A 16847-nucleotide genomic window follows, 5' to 3' on the forward strand; every position below is an offset into this window, starting at 1 on the left:
CCTTGCCTGATACGGACGTGCTGATGGGAAACAGGGATTCTTTACCCCACCCTGACCAGCCTGGAGTTTCTTCTGAGGTCAAAAAGAAGGCAACTTTTCCAGGGACTGGGAAGGTCAGATTAAGAATACAAGAAAGACTGCCAGGACACCCATCCTTGAAATTAGCTTTCTTTTCTTATTACCAAATAATACAGTAAATGTTTACTTTCACTGTTTCTAATTCATTGAGAAGCAGGAGTGTGGAGAGGTATAAGAAAACGCCTGTTTGATGAGATGCCAATTCGGTGGTTTCCATGGCCATAGATAGGAACACTAAACCCTTTGAAGGGCTTTCTACCAATCTGGCCTGTTGTGCACACATATTGTGTTCTATAACTCAAGACTCAAAGAAAAAGTAATCCCATATGATAATCCACTCCCCCCAATACAGCCATGTGTGAACCACTTTTATTTTTATTAATCTAAAAATTCTGGTTTAAGGCTTTAAAAACTTACCAATAAGTATATGAAATGTTTCTCCCATAAGTGTTGAGTTAACCAGAACTCCACCAAGCTTCATGAGGTCACTGTAATAAATATCGTTGGGCCACTTCACTCGTAAGTTGATATCCTAAAGGAAAATCTACATATTAATCAAGCAGTCAGAAGACACAAAGGGACCAGAAGAGGTCATCCAGCTAAAATAAAACAAAAGAAAAAAGATGAACAGAATACTCTTGAAACAAATGGAACAGGGAGTCTCATCCTCTCTTCTTTTTGAGACAGCTAATCACCGCTTTGGAACAATCCAGTATTAAAGTACCTGGTGGGGCTAGAGGGAAGGAGACCTAAAGAACACACTCAACAGGAATCCCAGCATTCTCCCCACCCCCATCACTGTTCATCAACAAAAACACTCTCCGAAGACGCCTACCTTGGGAGTTAAGTTCATTATCCCAATATCAACAACCACACCACAGAGTACCACTGTGTGCTGGGGACAGGGGGCAGGGAGAGAATAATACTCTCAGGGCTCTTTTCCCTTAAGGAGCTTCTGCTCAAGAGAGAGACGAATGGCCCTGGATTAACCAATGTCCTAAAAGTCAGGGAGAAATGTGCCAGCAGAATGCTCTGGAGATAGAGAGGAACACCTCGTTTTACTGAGTTATTAGAGAAGGTCTCCATGAACAGCCACCAGTCAACTCGGGAAAGAGAAATAGACTTGTCCAGTGGCCTGCTGCCTCTCCATCCTGAAGGATGTGGCCTGGGCAACCCTGCCTGTGCCTGGTCTCAGTGGAACGGGCCAAGGGCGGACACTGCCTTGAACTGGGCCACCCAGACCCCCACCTCCTGCCATGACTGTGAAGTTGGGGCACACAGACTGGGTGAGACCCAGTGGGCACCAGAACTGCCAGGGCTCCTGGGTCTGGGACTGGCAGGCAGGTGTGGGTAGAAGGAAGCCCATCTGGACACATGAGGCTGGAAGAGAGACACTCAGCAAAATAAAACCAAGAGACCAGAGAGTAGATAATGGCCTCAGTCCCAGAGGGCTGGCTCTTTCTTCACTGGGGGCAGGCACGGCACCAAGCCCCAACTTGGTGTTAGCCTGCACATCACTTATACCAAGCCCATGTGTTGCTACTAGTATCATCTCTATTTAACAAAGGGAGGGCTGAAGCTTAGAGACACTGCCTGGCTTGCCTGAGTCTGCGCCACCTGCAAGTGGCAGAGCTGGGATACAAACCCAGGGCTTTCTGACACCAACCCCTGGGAGCTTAACCCTATGCTATGCAGCCTGCCGCTTCCTAGCAATCCTCTTCCCTCCCTCCAGCAGGACTTCTTTTCACCTTGGCCAGTTAGAACATGTTTCTGTCCTTTAAAAGCTCATCTGCTCTATGATAGGGAAACCTCATATTACTTTTCTGACTGAAATAAGGTTCGGGGGGATGGGTGGAGGTGGGGTGGGAAGTCTGTCCCCCAGGGGACATCTGGCAATACTGGGAGGCATTTGTGCTTGTCACAGCTTGAAGGAATCCTACTTGCGTCTAGTGGGGAAAGGCTACTGATGCTGCGCCACCGCCCATAATGCCCAGGATGGGCCCACAACTGAGATGGAGGGGCCCAAACGTCAACAGTGCTGAGAGTGAGAAACGCTGGTCTAGAAAATCTGCACCTTGGAGACCATGGTCCTGGTCACTCTCCCAATTCCCCTTCTTTCTCCTCTCTTGCCTACCCACGTCCCACGGTGGCCAGCACAGTCCCAGCCGGAGCTCAGAAACAGCTCCTCCACTACAGGGGCCGCTGCTTACTTCTGTGCTGCCCCTGCTTTCGGGCTCCTGTTTCACTTCACATTTTCAGGTCTAGTTAGTTAATGATGCAACCTGTGAAATTCTGGGTTCTCAACCAGGTGAACAGGACATCTATTCCAAGATGAAGAGAAAGTTCAGGTGTTTATTTTTCATTGTCTCAACCTTTTATTCAGACAGCTACTACAGGCCTTCCAGGTATAAAGCACTACGCTAGGCTCTTTGAGGACCAAAATAAAACCAATCCTGTGTTCCAAGAGCTGGTTACTTTGTAGGAGTTAGAACCGGAGCACAAATAACCCTGCTTCAAGCAATCCAAGGGAGGTGCCCTAAAAGTGGCCTAGACATTTGAAAGCGCTGCATGGCATTGGAGGAGGGAGAGTTTGTAGCTAGCAGTTTCCAGGAAAGGCATTTGAGCCAGGACGCTCAGGGCAAATAGGACCTGGAGGTGCAGAGAAGAGAACAGGAGCAGGATACACGGGTGGGGGGAGGCTGCAGAAGTCCAGCAGGACCTCGAGGACAGAAGAGCAGCAGGAGCAAGGGCGGGCAACCCAGCACGGGCTCCGGAAGGGACGGCACACAGGCCACCGCACTGCCCCCGGTCCGACCAGGCTGGGTATGGTTCGTGTGCAGATGGTGACATCTGGCCGGGGACAAGAAGGGCAGGATGTAAGAGAGGCCAACCCAGCACAACGGGGGGCCTATTTCAACCACCCTGTAGCTGTAGTGTGTAAGCTAATTAGACTCGGTGAAAAATGAATATTCAGGACCTCCCTGGTGGCGCAGTGGTTCAGAATCTGCCTGCCAATGCAGGGGACATGCTTCGAGCCCTGGTCCGGGAAGATCCCACATACCACAGAGCAACTAAGCCCGTGCTCCACGGCCACTGAGCCTGCGCTCTAGAGCCCACGAGCCACAACTACCGAAGCCTGCGCACCTAGAGCCCGTGCTCCACAACAAGAGAAGCCACCGCAATGAGAAGCCCACGCACTGCAAGGAAGAGTAGCCCCCGCTTGCTGCAACTAGAGAAAGCCCACACGCAGCAATGAAGACCCAACGCAGCCCAAAATAAATAAATAGGGCTTCCCTGGTGGCGCAGTGGTTGAGAGTCCGCCTGCCGATGCAGGGGACATGGGTTCGTGCCCCGGTCCGGGAAGATCCCACATGCCGCGGAGCAGCTAGGCCCGTGAGCCATGGCCGCTGAGCCTGCGCGTCTGGAGCCTGTGCTCCGCAACGGGAGAGGCTGCAACAGTGAGAGGCCCATGTACCGCAATCAATCAATCAATCAATCAATAAATATTTGGTTAGCCAAAAAGTTCGTTCGTGTTTTTCTGTAAGCTGTTACAAACGAACTTTTTGGCCAACCCAATACTAAGAGAGTAGATCCTAAAAGTTCTCATCACAGGGGAAAAAAAATTTTTTTAATAACTATATGAGGTGATATATGTTAATAAAACCTCCTGTGGAGATCATCTTACAATATACGCATGTCAAGTCATTATGCTGCATACCTTCAACTTACACACTGCAGTATGTCATTTATATCTCAATAAGACTGAAAATAAAATAAGAACGAAGCCAATCCAAAACCATACAGATAAGAAGGTAGGGCTTCCCTGGTGGCGCAGTGGTTGAGAGTCTGCCTGCCGATGCAGGGGACACGGGTTCGTGCCCCGGTCCGGGAAGATCCCACATGCTGCAGAGTGGCTGGGCCCGTGAGCCATGGCCGCTGAGCCTGCGCGTCTGGAGCCTGTGCTCCGCAACGGGAGAGGCCACAACAGTGAGAGGCCCGCATACCGCAAAAAAAAAAAAAAAAAGAAGATAAGGCTGAGCTGGACAGCTGCAGAAATGGGATAGGAACTTTGGTGGGAGCTTCTTAAGGAGAATGGGGACACACCCCCGGGTCCATTGTTGAGGGCAAGCTTTCCACCTCCCCACCCGCTACCCCAGCACCTGGCAGAGCCTTCGCGCACAGTGGGCACTCAGAAAGTGCTTGCTAAGTTAACAAGTGAGGCTACGAGGTCAAAGTTAAAGCCATGAAAAAGCTAAACAGACTAATTTAAATTTTTACTTTATTTTCCTAAGACTAATTAACCTGTTGCTAGGGTTAAAAATATTTTCCCCACAACAGAATTTTATCTTCTCAACTGCTTAGTGCAAGGTGAAGTGTCCAGTTCAGGGGCTGCACGCTGGGCCTGTGAAGGCTGGTGACAATCTGAGGAGCCTAAGCCCATGAGACACAGCAAGGATGCTGAGCGCCCGGTAACAAATCTCACGCTTCGGCATAAGTGCCAATGACTTGACGTAATACGGGAAACATGTACCCTGGTCCCACATACCATGACTATGAGGACATGGCCACATCGGAGGAGCTTAGGGGGCAGTGGAGAGGACTGCTTCTCCATTGAAGCACTCATGACAGACCCCCTTTCAAAGTCATGATCTTAGCATCTTGCTTCATGAATTAATACAATAATTGTTTTTAGCCTGACGTTAAGAGCTGTATGTGGGGAGGGAGGCTGGGAAGGAACCCCCTTATTTTTATTTTATATGTTTAATTTTTTTTAGATGAATGAATCTTTTTTTTAAAAAATATTTATTTATTTTTGGCTGCGTTGGGTCTTCATTGCTGCGTGCAGGCTTTCTCTAGTTGCTGCGAGCGGGGGCTGCTCTTCCTTGCGGTGTGCAGTCTTCTCATTGCTGTGGCTTCTCTTGTTGTGGAGCACGGGCTTCAGCAGTTGTGGCTCACGGGCTCTAGAGCGCAGGCTCAGAAGTTGTGGCACATGGGCTTAGTTGCTCTGCGGCATGTGGGATCTTCCCCGACCAGGGCTCGAACCCACGTCCTCTGCATTGGCAGGTGGATTCTTAACCACTGTGCCACCAGGGAAGTCCCAAGAACACCCTTTTTATATCCATAAGAAATTCTTCCAGGAAAAGGAGGAGGAGGATACAGCAAGTCGAGGCTGGGGAATGGGAGAAAGGTTTCATGACTGTGTTAACTGCTCTCTTTTCCTTGTCTTCTTAATAACTGACACCAAAGCATTCAAAAGTACTGATGTAGCAGGTACATCTGTCCCTACAGCTGGGTGCAAATGGCCCTAAACGAACATGCACATTGAACTTGGGCAGCCACAGACAAGGGATAGCTTTGCTGAGCACAGGCTGTGGTAAATGAAGGTAGGAAATGAGAAGGTTTGTTTAGGCCTATAAAATAATCCTTTTCACCAGAAAGCACCACAGATAAATAGACCTATCCAGTCCAATGTGCTTCAATAAGAAAGAAAGAAAGGAAGGAAGGAAGGGAGGGAGGGAGGGAGGGAGGGAGGGAGGGAGGGAGGAAGGGAGGAGGGAAGGAAGGAGGGAGGGAAGGAAGGAAAGAGAGAAAGAGATAGGGAGGGAGGGAGGGAGGCAGAAAGGAATAAGAGGCTTGCCCTTACTAGGACATTTGACAAATCTGACAAAAGGACAGAAAGGGAATTCTGGAAAATAATCACAGCAAGCCTGAAGCAGCTATAAACCTTGCAGCAAGCCTGAAGCAGCTATAAACCTTGCAGCAAGCCTCAAGCAGCTATAAACCTTGCAGCAAGCCTGAAGCAGCTACAAACCTTGCAGCAAGCCTGAAGCAGCTATAAACCTTGCAGCAAGCCTGAAGCAGTTATAAACCTTGCAGCAAGCCTGAAGCAGCTACAAACCTTGCAGCAAGCCTGAAGCAGCTACAAACCTTGCAGCAAGCCTGAAGCAGCTATAAACCTTGCAGCAAGCCTGAAGCAGCTATAAACCTTGCAGCAAGCCTGAGGCAGCTATAAACCTTGCAGCAAGCCTGAGGCAGCTATAAACCTTGCAGCAAGCCTGAGGCAGCTATAAACCTGATGGTGCTTTTAAACCTCCAAGAGTACCCTGCTGCCAGCTTTGCAAAAGCAGGCTGAGGCTCCACATGAAGGAATCATTCAGACGCATACTACAAACACAGCTGAACTGAGATGTGCATGCATGGTGGGGATGTGACGGTGATGAACTGCACGTACCTGGTACCCAGGAATGGACCTTACCGCCTCCACGACAGCCAGAGACATCAGATGCTGGACAAACGGAATCCTCTGTCCCAGCTGGGATCTCAGCGGGATGGAGACGAGCAGGGTAGAAAGAGCGCACCCCACGGGGCTCAGCCAAGCATTCCTTCCCCGCCCTGGAACACAAGCGCCATCAGGAAACCGGCCATTCTGCACCATGAACAGACTCAGATGCACATAACGCCAGAAAAACTGCCGAGGCCTCAGGGCCACACACTAAAGGCCTGTCCCACCTGAATGACTGATGAACATGCTTGGTTATTCCGGGGTTAACTCAACACAGAGAAGCTTCTTAAAATCCGAAGCTCTGTTGCTGAACAAGTTTCCAATAATTAGCATAATGTCCTCCCTCTGTGAGCATATCATTTATACTTTGATGATAAAGTCTTACACAGTGTCTGAACATCACTCTCAGTTTAATTCCCACCATACGGCAATGCGCAGGTGAAAACAGAGACAGTGGGGAAACCGGACCGAATCTATACTGGTCCAGGAGAGGTCCTGGAAGCCATTTGCTAGAAGTGATCCCTACTGCGATGGTCCCATAACGCTGTGAATACATTAAAAACCACAGAATAGTACACTTTAAAGTAGGGGACTGTATGGTATGTGAATTATATCTTGCTGTTTTTTTTTTTTAAAGGAAGCTGAATTTGAAAAATGATCCCTGATATTAACTCTCTGAGTTATTTTTCTTAAAAACTACAAGTCAAGAAAATAACATAATCAAAACGAGAGGTATAATCAAACTTCTTCCATGTCTTTTTTTAAACCACCTTATTGAGCACCACAGCCTTGAATAAAATAAATTTTTTTCCTCTCTTTGAGTTATGTTCAAAAGACATGCTCAAGAGAAAGAAGTGAAAACAGTGGATTTCTTATTTCATTGCTTCTTCTGAGAAAGACATAAGAGCCTCTGAGAGTTAAAAGGACGTTTGGGTCGGCCTGCTGCCAGCTGGGGGTGGGGAGAGACAGGGGCCAATCGCTCCCCGTATGACCACTGAGCACGAATCTGCTTGCGGCTGGACCCCAGATGGATTCTGGGAGGATGTGGGCTCTTGCCTCCGAGAGTCAGCAGGTGTTGGAAGCTCTGGGCAGCCCTTGGCTTCTTTGTGGTCATTCTGTGAATATGCATTGATCGTTGATCGAGTGTCCACTCCGTGCAAATTCCAGTGCCAGCTGGCAGACGAAAGACCCCTCCATGTGACCCTTGGTATAGACACAGAAGGCACCTCACAGAGAACCTTCAGGAAAATAAACGTCTCTATAACATAGTTATTATTCACACACTGCAATGCCTAGAATGTGTCAGAGAGAAGAATTTACAAGACGTAGGTAAATGAACATTAAAACCATCACAAGCGGACGTCAATTAATTAAACATCTCAGTTTAAGAGAATGCTTTAATTCTTCTAAGGTTCAATCTTCTAATTGATTTTCCTCCCTCTTCTCCATTTTAGGGGTGTGTGAAAACAACTTCTGACTCGAGTCATGTCGATGATCAGCACATGCAATCAATTGGCTCTCTGGCCAGGAGAATCACAGATTTTAGAAAACAAAAACCACAGAAACAGTAACAAAAGATGACTGACCTTTGCCCTGCGTTTGGTGGACTGCGATGGCGATTAAACCCATTTCCTGTGGCATCTCAAACATCAACCTGCAAATGGTGGGAAAGACCAGTCAGCCAGAACAGTGACACGACATGAGAACCGAGAGCTGAAAGTGGGGGACACTGTTTGCACTCATTTGTGAATGTGTTAGTAAGGAAGAGCCATCTTACGGGTTTCAAGGGATACTGACCCCATTCCCAGCCTCTGTAGTGAGAATGATGGAAAAGGGACAAAGAAAACGCCATTTAATGTAAAAAAAGATGGTTGGGGGGGGCAGTGTGTGTGCACGTGTACCTGCCCAAGCTGTCATTAGGTTTATTCAAGACATTGTTAGATTACATTTCCTTGGAATATCCTATCAAATTCTTTCTTCCCCTGCTGATGTGGTGTCCCTTCTTCGAATGACAACTAGCAATTCCTGACATTTGTTTCTACTTACAGTGCGTTTCTGTCTGAACACTAGAACATAATCATAACAGAAGTTTCTGATTATTCAGAAAACTAATATGGTGGCAATAAAGCTGTTTAAAATACACACTATCCCCTGAGAACTAATTATGTTTTAACTATAGTAAATAAATCTACACCTTCTGAGAACTCAGGAGAACCTTGGATCCTTTTAGGCTTCAGTTCTGCTTTTAAAATGGTTTTATTTAAAAGAATACAAACTTCCCTTTGGGGGATAGTTAGAAAAGCGCACTATATCTCCACCAAAGGAGTTGACATTAACTTTTTTTTCTTTTCTCTTTTTCCCCAGAAAAGGAAAGGGGAAACAATCCCTCACTCTGAGAATTTCCTCCCAGGTCCATTCTACACATTTAACTCCACGTTAGGAAGGTTTTCCTGTGCCTTCCCAGGAGTTGCTGACCAGGTATTGAGCAGGCATAGTTCACCGTCGGGTTTATCAGACAAAGCGAAACATCAGGTTTGTCCACGGTCAGTGCCGCTGCAGAGGCCTCTTTGAAATACTTTTCTGGGGGAGTGAAGTGGCAAGGGCAGGAATGACAGCGAGGTGGTATTTTGCACAAACAAAGTTTCCACGAACGATTCCAGGGTTTCCACAGCACCCCCGTGCTGAGGAGAGGGACCACGCTCTGATAGCCCTTCATCCTCTCCTCCCGGCTTAGGGAATGGGGTGGAACTTTACACATGGTAAGAGACAGAAAATACTTAAAGGCCAAAACAACCAGGGGGTCTCTGCGCACGCACGCGGGCTGGCAGAGCCTCGCAGGGCGCAGGCAGGCCCGGTGGGGAGGAGCCAGAAGCCCCCTTGACTTGCTAAGAGCCTGGCCGCATCAGGCAGGGGCTGGGCTGGTCTGACAGCCACGGGGCATTCCCAGCGAGCAGCCAGCCCCCCTCTCTGGGTGCCAAGCCCACTTCCATCTCACATGAAATACAGCTCCAGAAGTATTTCTCTTGGACACCATGAATAACCCATTGAGATCGACTCTGCCTATACACCGTTGGGCTCCAAGAATAAAGCGTCCTTTTCTTGCGTTGGAGCGGCCGAAAACCCTAAGAAGGAATCTTTATCTGCGCAGGGAGGTAACATTGTCTCCCAGGAGCCTCTTGCTTCCCAGAGAGACCCAGCAGCCCTTCATCTGGGCTCCTACGGCGCGAGCTCTGGGGTGAGGACGTCTAACACATTTTTCTGTGGGACGGGGCGCGGGGGATGATTCTGCACGTGTGAGCAGATTGTGAAGGCTCTCTCCATGGCAGAAATCTAGGATGTTCTGTAAATGAACATGTAGACAGTAGAAGGTCATGTCTCTAGGAAGCGGTGGTGATGGTGGAATTAGGCGAGGGGAGGCGGGGAGGTTCAGAAACCAAGCACAGCCTTTTCTAGAACAAAGAGAAATGATGAAGGGAACATATGCACTAAACTGCTGGAGCGCTGGCAGCAGTTAACAGGGCAATTGATGAGAAGACTGAGCTTGTGCTGCTGAAGGCCAAGAGGAAATTCTGCGAGGAGGGAGACAATGCGGGGGGCGGGGGACTGGGGGTGGTGTAATGCTTAGTTTGAGGCCAGTGGAGGCCGCCAGATTTATTTGTGCTATCTAAGATAACTCTGGGGGCCAAACCACACGGCTCACGGTCAACAAAGAAGTATTTATGAACGTTTGCAAAATCTCAATTTTGCATCTCTGCAGATGAAGTCTCTAGGTTACTTCAGCAGAAAGGAGACACCATAAATGCATTTCCATCCCGAGTTGATGTCATTCTCACAAAAGGAAATAGAAAAAGGAGGGGGAAAAAAGAATAAAAAAAAAAAAGGAGGGGGTTACATAATGACTACCTCCCTGCCTCTGTGCTTTTTTTCCTTGTTGGCAAAGGCTGCTTAATAAATGGTTTCTGTGAGTGGCAGCAGAGGGCATGCACTGTATACCAACAGGGCACGCGAGGAAAGTGCTCTGTTTTTGTACACTTCCCTTTGGTCTGAAACATCCAGAGCTCCCAAGGCTCACCTGGCAAACAGAACAGCGTCCTGACCACTTTGTTACTAAGGACATCACAGTTCCTACTGGGTTCCCTGCCAACCGGAACGTCCTGAATTTCACGTTGTTGTTGGAATTAAGATTCAATAATTAAAACTAACCAAGGGACTTCCCTGGAGGTGCAGTGGTTAAGAATCTGCCTTCCAATGCAGGGCACACAGGTTCAAGCCCTGGTCTGGGTAGATCCCACATGCCGTGGAGCAACTAAGCCTGTGCGCCACAACCACTGAGCCTGCGCTCTAGAGCCCGCGAGCCACAACTACTGAGCCCATGTGCCACAACTACTGAAGCCCGTGCGCCTAGAGCCCGTGCTCCGCAACAAGAGAAGCCACCACAATAAGAAGCCCGTGCACTGTAAGGAAGAGTAGCCCCTGCTCGCCGCAACTAGAGAAAGCCCGCGCACAGCAAGAAAGACTCAGTGCAGCCCAAAAATAAATAAATAAATAAAGTTATTTTTTAAAAAAAACTAACCAAGAAGACAGGCCACTATGAGTTAGTAAAAATTCTGAATGAACAAAAGTTTAAATTCAGACCCAGTCAATCCACTTTGAGGATTCAAACCTAAGGAAATAGCCCACATTCACCACTGTGTTATAAAAGTAAAAAACTGGAAATTACATAAGAGTTCAGTAGGGAAATGGTTACGTAAATTACATTACATGAGGTCAGTGGAATAATTTGTAACCATTAAAAATGATAGTTATGAAGACTACGTAGCAACACGGAAGAAATGCTTTCAATAGAATGTTCAATTTAAAAAGGAGGATACGAAAACTACATATACTTTTATCCCAAATGTGTAAAATTCACAGAAAAAGGGAGGAAGGAAATTTGACAAAACAATAACTGTGGCTACATTAGGATGACTTTTTTCTTTATTTTTTTAAACTTTCTTTAAGATGACTGCTTACCTTTAATTTTAAAATACTTTTGAAAAATTTGGGGGAAAGAAGCATGGTTTTTATGTTTAAATATAATATTTGTAAACATTTCAATGAATAGGACTGAAAGATCTGCTTTAAAAATAAGATAATAACAGTCACCTTCAGCACACATTTTATTATAACCAATGAGCAAGACCTTATTTGACAAGTAATTAATGAGCAGAAACTCTTAAAGCCAGTCTGTTCATATGCAATGGGAGCCTTAAACGTTTTACACCTTCTGACTCAGTGACTATACTCCTAAGATTGAATTCTAAGGAGTATTCAGACAGGGAAACAAAATAATTCAGGGACACAACTATTCATCACAGCATTACACAGTGAAAAAAATCATAAATAGTACAAACTGTGCAAGACAGAGGAAAGAAAAAAAAATCATAGTATCCCCACATGAAAAAACATCATATAGCCATCAGTGATACAGGCAAATGTCCATTGAACACCACTAGATGACTTCAAGAGGGTAGAAAATCCTATATACAGCATGATTCCAATGATGCTTTAAAATATACTTTTAAAAATTGTTAGGAAATATACCAAAATATTAGCTGTGGTTACTTTAAGGAGTGTAATTATTGGAAAAATACAGCAAACTACAAAGCAGAAAAGTCATCCAAAGAAGTCCTTCTTCTCCTTAGACATGGATGTTCTTCTATACTTTTTCCCCTTAAAAAATACTACACACACACACGATATATTTTACAAAAAAAGTTCCTGATGACTGGAAAAATTGCTTAATTTGGAACTCTTAAAATAATGTAGATATTTAGTTATGGACACATTTTTATTATGTTGATAATAAAAAAGGCTTAAAAATAGCATCATGGTATGATCCCATCTATGTAAACTATGTATTCCTACGTGCATACATAGAAGAACACAGGACACCTATTAACAGTGGTTATCTCCAGAAAGTGGAAGCAGAATTATATGATGATTTAAATTTCTTCATTATGCTATTCTAAGGAATCTCTGGGTGGTAAGATTTCAAGTGTTTATTTTCTTTACACTTTTCTGAATTTTCCACTATTTCTATATTTGGAGTGCATTCATTTTAAAATCAGGAAAAATGCTATTAAAGAAAAGATTTATTAAAATCCAACTTTTCTTTAACCTACAGCTCACTAGCTGGTGAACAACCTCCTCCTTTCTGAGAGATCGCAGATCTGCAACGCAAGAGCAGCCCACTGTCTGAGCGTTACCAGGCTCACTGTACGAATCCTCCTGTAATGCACGAATGGCGATGCCTGTCCCTCACACTCATTCCCTGGTGGAGCATGTGGCTTGTGTGAGGTGGCAGGCTGAGTCCAGTTACCGTCCATGCACAGGCTCCCTCAGAGCTGGGGAGATGGCATGCAGAAGGCTGCCAGCATCCTTGGGGGTCTCCACCCTGGGAGCCCTGAGGAGCTTCATCAACTCACACTGGTGCCTGTGCTGTGCCCTGTCTTCTGCCCCCAGTCTTCTCAGTTGAGACTCTCCCTCTCCCACGCCTTCAGAAAGACATTCTCAGAGAATCCCCCACCCCTCCATGTTTTCTATGTGAAAAAAAGACCCAATACGGGGGGTAGGGATGAGGTGGAAGGAGAACAGGACCCAGGCAGTCACACACTGATGGCTAACAACTTATTTCTGATTTTGAAACCCTTTACTGGAAGATGAACTCTCACTATTCATAACTGTATTTACTTCTGTGTAGTTCAAAGGAAACTGTGTTAAACTTCATTTCAAAAACGATTTCTTTCAAATGTATTAGATTGTGAACACCAACTATTATATGTGGGCATCAGTTTTTAAAAAGTTAACAAGCTAAAATATAAAGATATTTTATTTTTTAAAGAGTCTTACTCTAACAGTACAATCAATTTTTTAAACAGTTGCCTTCTATTCAAGAATGCACAGGATTGTTTTTTGAAAGTAAATGAGTAGTGTTTTCTGCTCCCAAGAACACGCAGACTGGAGCAAGGAGGGTGGGAGGGCTCCGCCATGCATGGGGGTGTGGTCTAGGGTGGAAGGTGCTGGACCCCGACCAGTGACTTCTGAACGGAGAGCTAGCCATGTGGGGGGGCAAAGCTGAGATTGCTCCTGGCAGGAAAGGAAAGGTTCCAGAGGAACTTGAGAAACATTGCGGTGGAGATGACTCAGACAGGAAATGGGACAGATCTGAATTCAAACCCCGTTGTTGATATGAGCTAACACTGAGTAAGGGGCATGTCTCTCCCCCTCTTCAGTCACCTAGGAAATGGTCTCGCTCTCCGAAAGATTGAGCGTGAAGGAATACACAAGATGCTTTGACACAGGGTAGGGGCTTAAATGTATCACTTGCTCTTTGTTGTGTAGATCCCAGAAGGCCTTCAATTTCCTCTTCTTGGAGATAAAAAGGATGGTCAGAGAGAAGATGGGGAGAACAGTGGTGGAAAGTGTATGTTTCGGGACCCTTCACAAATTCTAGAGGAAACGCCTCTTCTCTGTACCTCTCGCCCGCCTCCCCCATCTCTCTTACCTACACACACACTAACGTGATCGGAACCTGGACTAAAAAGCTCTTAGATGAACACAACTGGGTTGCAGAATCCTCACTTCCAGTTCTAGGGTCTCTGAACCCACTCAGCAAAGCTATAAAGCGATGGTTGAACTAGCTATCTGGCTTTTTAAAAATAACACATTATTTAGGTTGTTGCTTACAAATACCTTTGGTCACTTATACACAGCAGCACAACAGTTTCACTAAATATATTCTTCCATTATCTTCTGGATGGGACACTTAGAACTACAGTGACCTGTCATCAATCCACCTTTTTGGAATGCTGTCAGATAAGTAAGCTTTAGATCACATTCCTTTGTGTTTTCTGTATAAGAGGATGTGCATTTCAGTCAGAGGCAAAGTGGGAATTTGGACTGCTCCAGAGTAGAACCATCACGCCCTTCCCCTGGGTGTTCCCCAGAAGCAGAGGCCCCACCCGTATTTCTGCTGAAGGATGTCTGTGGGTCAGATGCTCTGTTAGATTTCCATATCTCCTAGCATACCAATCATTCATAGATTTTCATCTAATCTTCCCCATTTCCAACATCATACAGAACAGCATCTACACCACTGCTAAATCATTTAACTGCTCACAGGGAGGGAGTCCTGTGGGTTCAGCTTCCAGAATGAGGCACCTTGCTAGTACATCAAGCATTTGTTGATGTTGGTCTGTATTATTCAAGATGAACACAAACCATTGTTTCTTACCCCTGACGCTGCACCATAAGTACTGGATGTCTGAGCGTCTCCTCCTACCTTAGGCCAGTGCTGTTGGCAGGACTCACAGCTAAACTTGTGTAGACTGAACTATGGCACCCACAGCTACCTCTGAGGCCAAGCCTGCAAGACAGTCCTGACCCTAGATCCTCGGCATAGTTAAACTTGCCACCAAAAATGGGAACTCAGGTCATGTCTAACCCCTCCACCAGGAGTCCCCAGATCACAGGATCTTCTCAACCCACTTCTCAGAGTCCATCATCTTCAACGGGGTGTGGAGGGGCTCCACCATGGAGCCATCACCATGGCTCATTTACCCCAACAGAGGGCCTTCTGTTTTGAAATGCAGCTGCCACTTCAGAAGATGGACACTGGCTCATCTTGACCATGTCTGTCTCCAAGCAGACATCTGGGAATCATTTTCCTGAAGGCACTGTAGATGTTTCAACTCGGTCACCTGGAATCAATGCCGATTTTCTGCACTTTACATGCATTATCTCATCTAAGCTTTACAAGTCAGATGAGGACACAGGCTTGGAAAGGCAAAACCACTTCTATAAATAGGCCACTGAGTCAGCAAATCAGGAATTCAAGTCCAGGTCTGGTTGGGTCTAAGACTGATGATATTTTGTTTTTCATTTTGTTTTTAACCTTTTACTTTGAAATAATATCAGACTTACAGAAAATTTGCAGGGATATAGTACAAAGAATTCCTACATGCCCTTCACCCAGCACCCAGATTCCCCAACTGTTAACTTTTTACCAAATGGGCTTCTCCGTATCTGTCTGCCTGTCCATAATTCTTTTTTCTGAACCATGTGAGAGTAAGCTGCAGTCATAATGTCTCTTTATCCCTATATACTTCAGTGTGTCTTTCCTAAAACTTAAGGGTATTATTTTACATAATCAGAGTACAATTATCAAAATCAGGAACTTACCATTGATACAACACGGCTATCTAATCTGGGGGTCAGCAAACTTTTTCCGTAAAGGCCAGATAGTAAATATTTTAGTCTTTTGTGAGCCCTATGGTTTCTGTTGCAACTATTCAACCCTGCTGTCTGAGCAAAAAAGCAACTGTAGACAATATGTAAATAAATAAATCTGGCTGCATTTCAACAAAACTTTATAGACACAGAAATTTGAATTTCATGTAATGCTCATGTGTCACAATACAGAATTTATTTTAATTAACAGACTTTCTTTTTTGAGTGGCTTTAGGTTTATAGAAAAACTGAGCAGGGAATTCCCTGGCAGTCCAGTGGTTAGGACTCCATGCTTCCACTGCAGGGGGCCATGGTTCGAGTCCTGTCGGGGAACTAAGTTCGCCCATGCCGTGCAGCGTGGCCAAAACAAACAAACAGCCCCCCCAAAAAAACCAGAAAAGGGGGCTTCCCTGGTGGTGCAGTGGTTGGGAGTCTGTCTGCCGATGCGAGGGACACGGGTTCGTGCCCCGGTCCGGGAGGATCCCGCGTGCCGCGGAGCGGCTGGGCCCGTGAGCCATGGCCGCTGAGCCTGCTCGTTCGGAGTCTGTGCTCCGCGATGGGAGAGGCCACGGCGGTGATAGGCCCGCGTACAGCAAAAAAAAAAAAAAAAAAAAAACCAGAAAAGGAAAACCCGAGCAGAATGTACAGGGTTCCCATATACTCCCTCAACGCCCACCCCATCCCAGTTTCTCTATAATTAACATCTTATATTAGTGTGGTACATTTGCTGTAACTGATATAATTGTATATTAATACATTGTTATTAACTAAAGTCCATAGTTTAATAGTAGGATTCACTCTTTGTATTGTACAGTTTCATGGTTTTTTGGACAAATGTATAATGACATCTATTCACCACTACAGTATCATATAAAATAGTTTCACTGCCGTAAAAAATCCCCTGTGCTCTACCTATTCATCCTTCTTTTCCTCCCCTCACCCCTGGCAGCCACTGATCTTTTTACTGTCTCTATAGTTTTGCCTTTCCCAAGATGTCATAGACATTTTACTTTAAAAAAACTTTTTCCGGGCTTCCCTGGTGGCACAGTGGTTGGGAGTCCGCCTGCCGATGCAGGGGACATGGGTTCGTGCCCCGGTCTGGGAGGATCCCACATGCCGCGGAGCGGCTGGGCCCGTGGGCCATGGCCGCTGAGCCTGCGTGTCTGGAGCCTGTGCTCCACAACGGGAGAGGCCACAGCGGTGAGAGGCCCGCATA

At 46.1% G+C, this 16847-nt stretch overlaps 1 protein-coding gene across 1 annotated transcript in view; it reads right to left on the reverse strand.

Moving 5' to 3' along the window:
- HLCS (holocarboxylase synthetase) overlaps positions 1–16847 on the reverse strand; it is a 198168-nt gene that overhangs the window by 7161 nt on the left and 174160 nt on the right. Inside the window, exons 7-9 of the mRNA XM_067739458.1 lie at positions 7948–8015; positions 6311–6471; positions 496–610 (exon numbers count right to left, since the gene is read on the reverse strand). Of these exons, the coding sequence (XP_067595559.1) occupies positions 496–610; positions 6311–6471; positions 7948–8015 (344 nt within the window). The remainder of the gene's footprint in view (positions 1–495; positions 611–6310; positions 6472–7947; positions 8016–16847) is intronic.

The sequence above is a fragment of the Pseudorca crassidens genome, chromosome 5 (assembly GCF_039906515.1).
Source record: "Pseudorca crassidens isolate mPseCra1 chromosome 5, mPseCra1.hap1, whole genome shotgun sequence".
Taxonomy (NCBI): Eukaryota; Metazoa; Chordata; class Mammalia; order Artiodactyla; family Delphinidae; genus Pseudorca; species Pseudorca crassidens.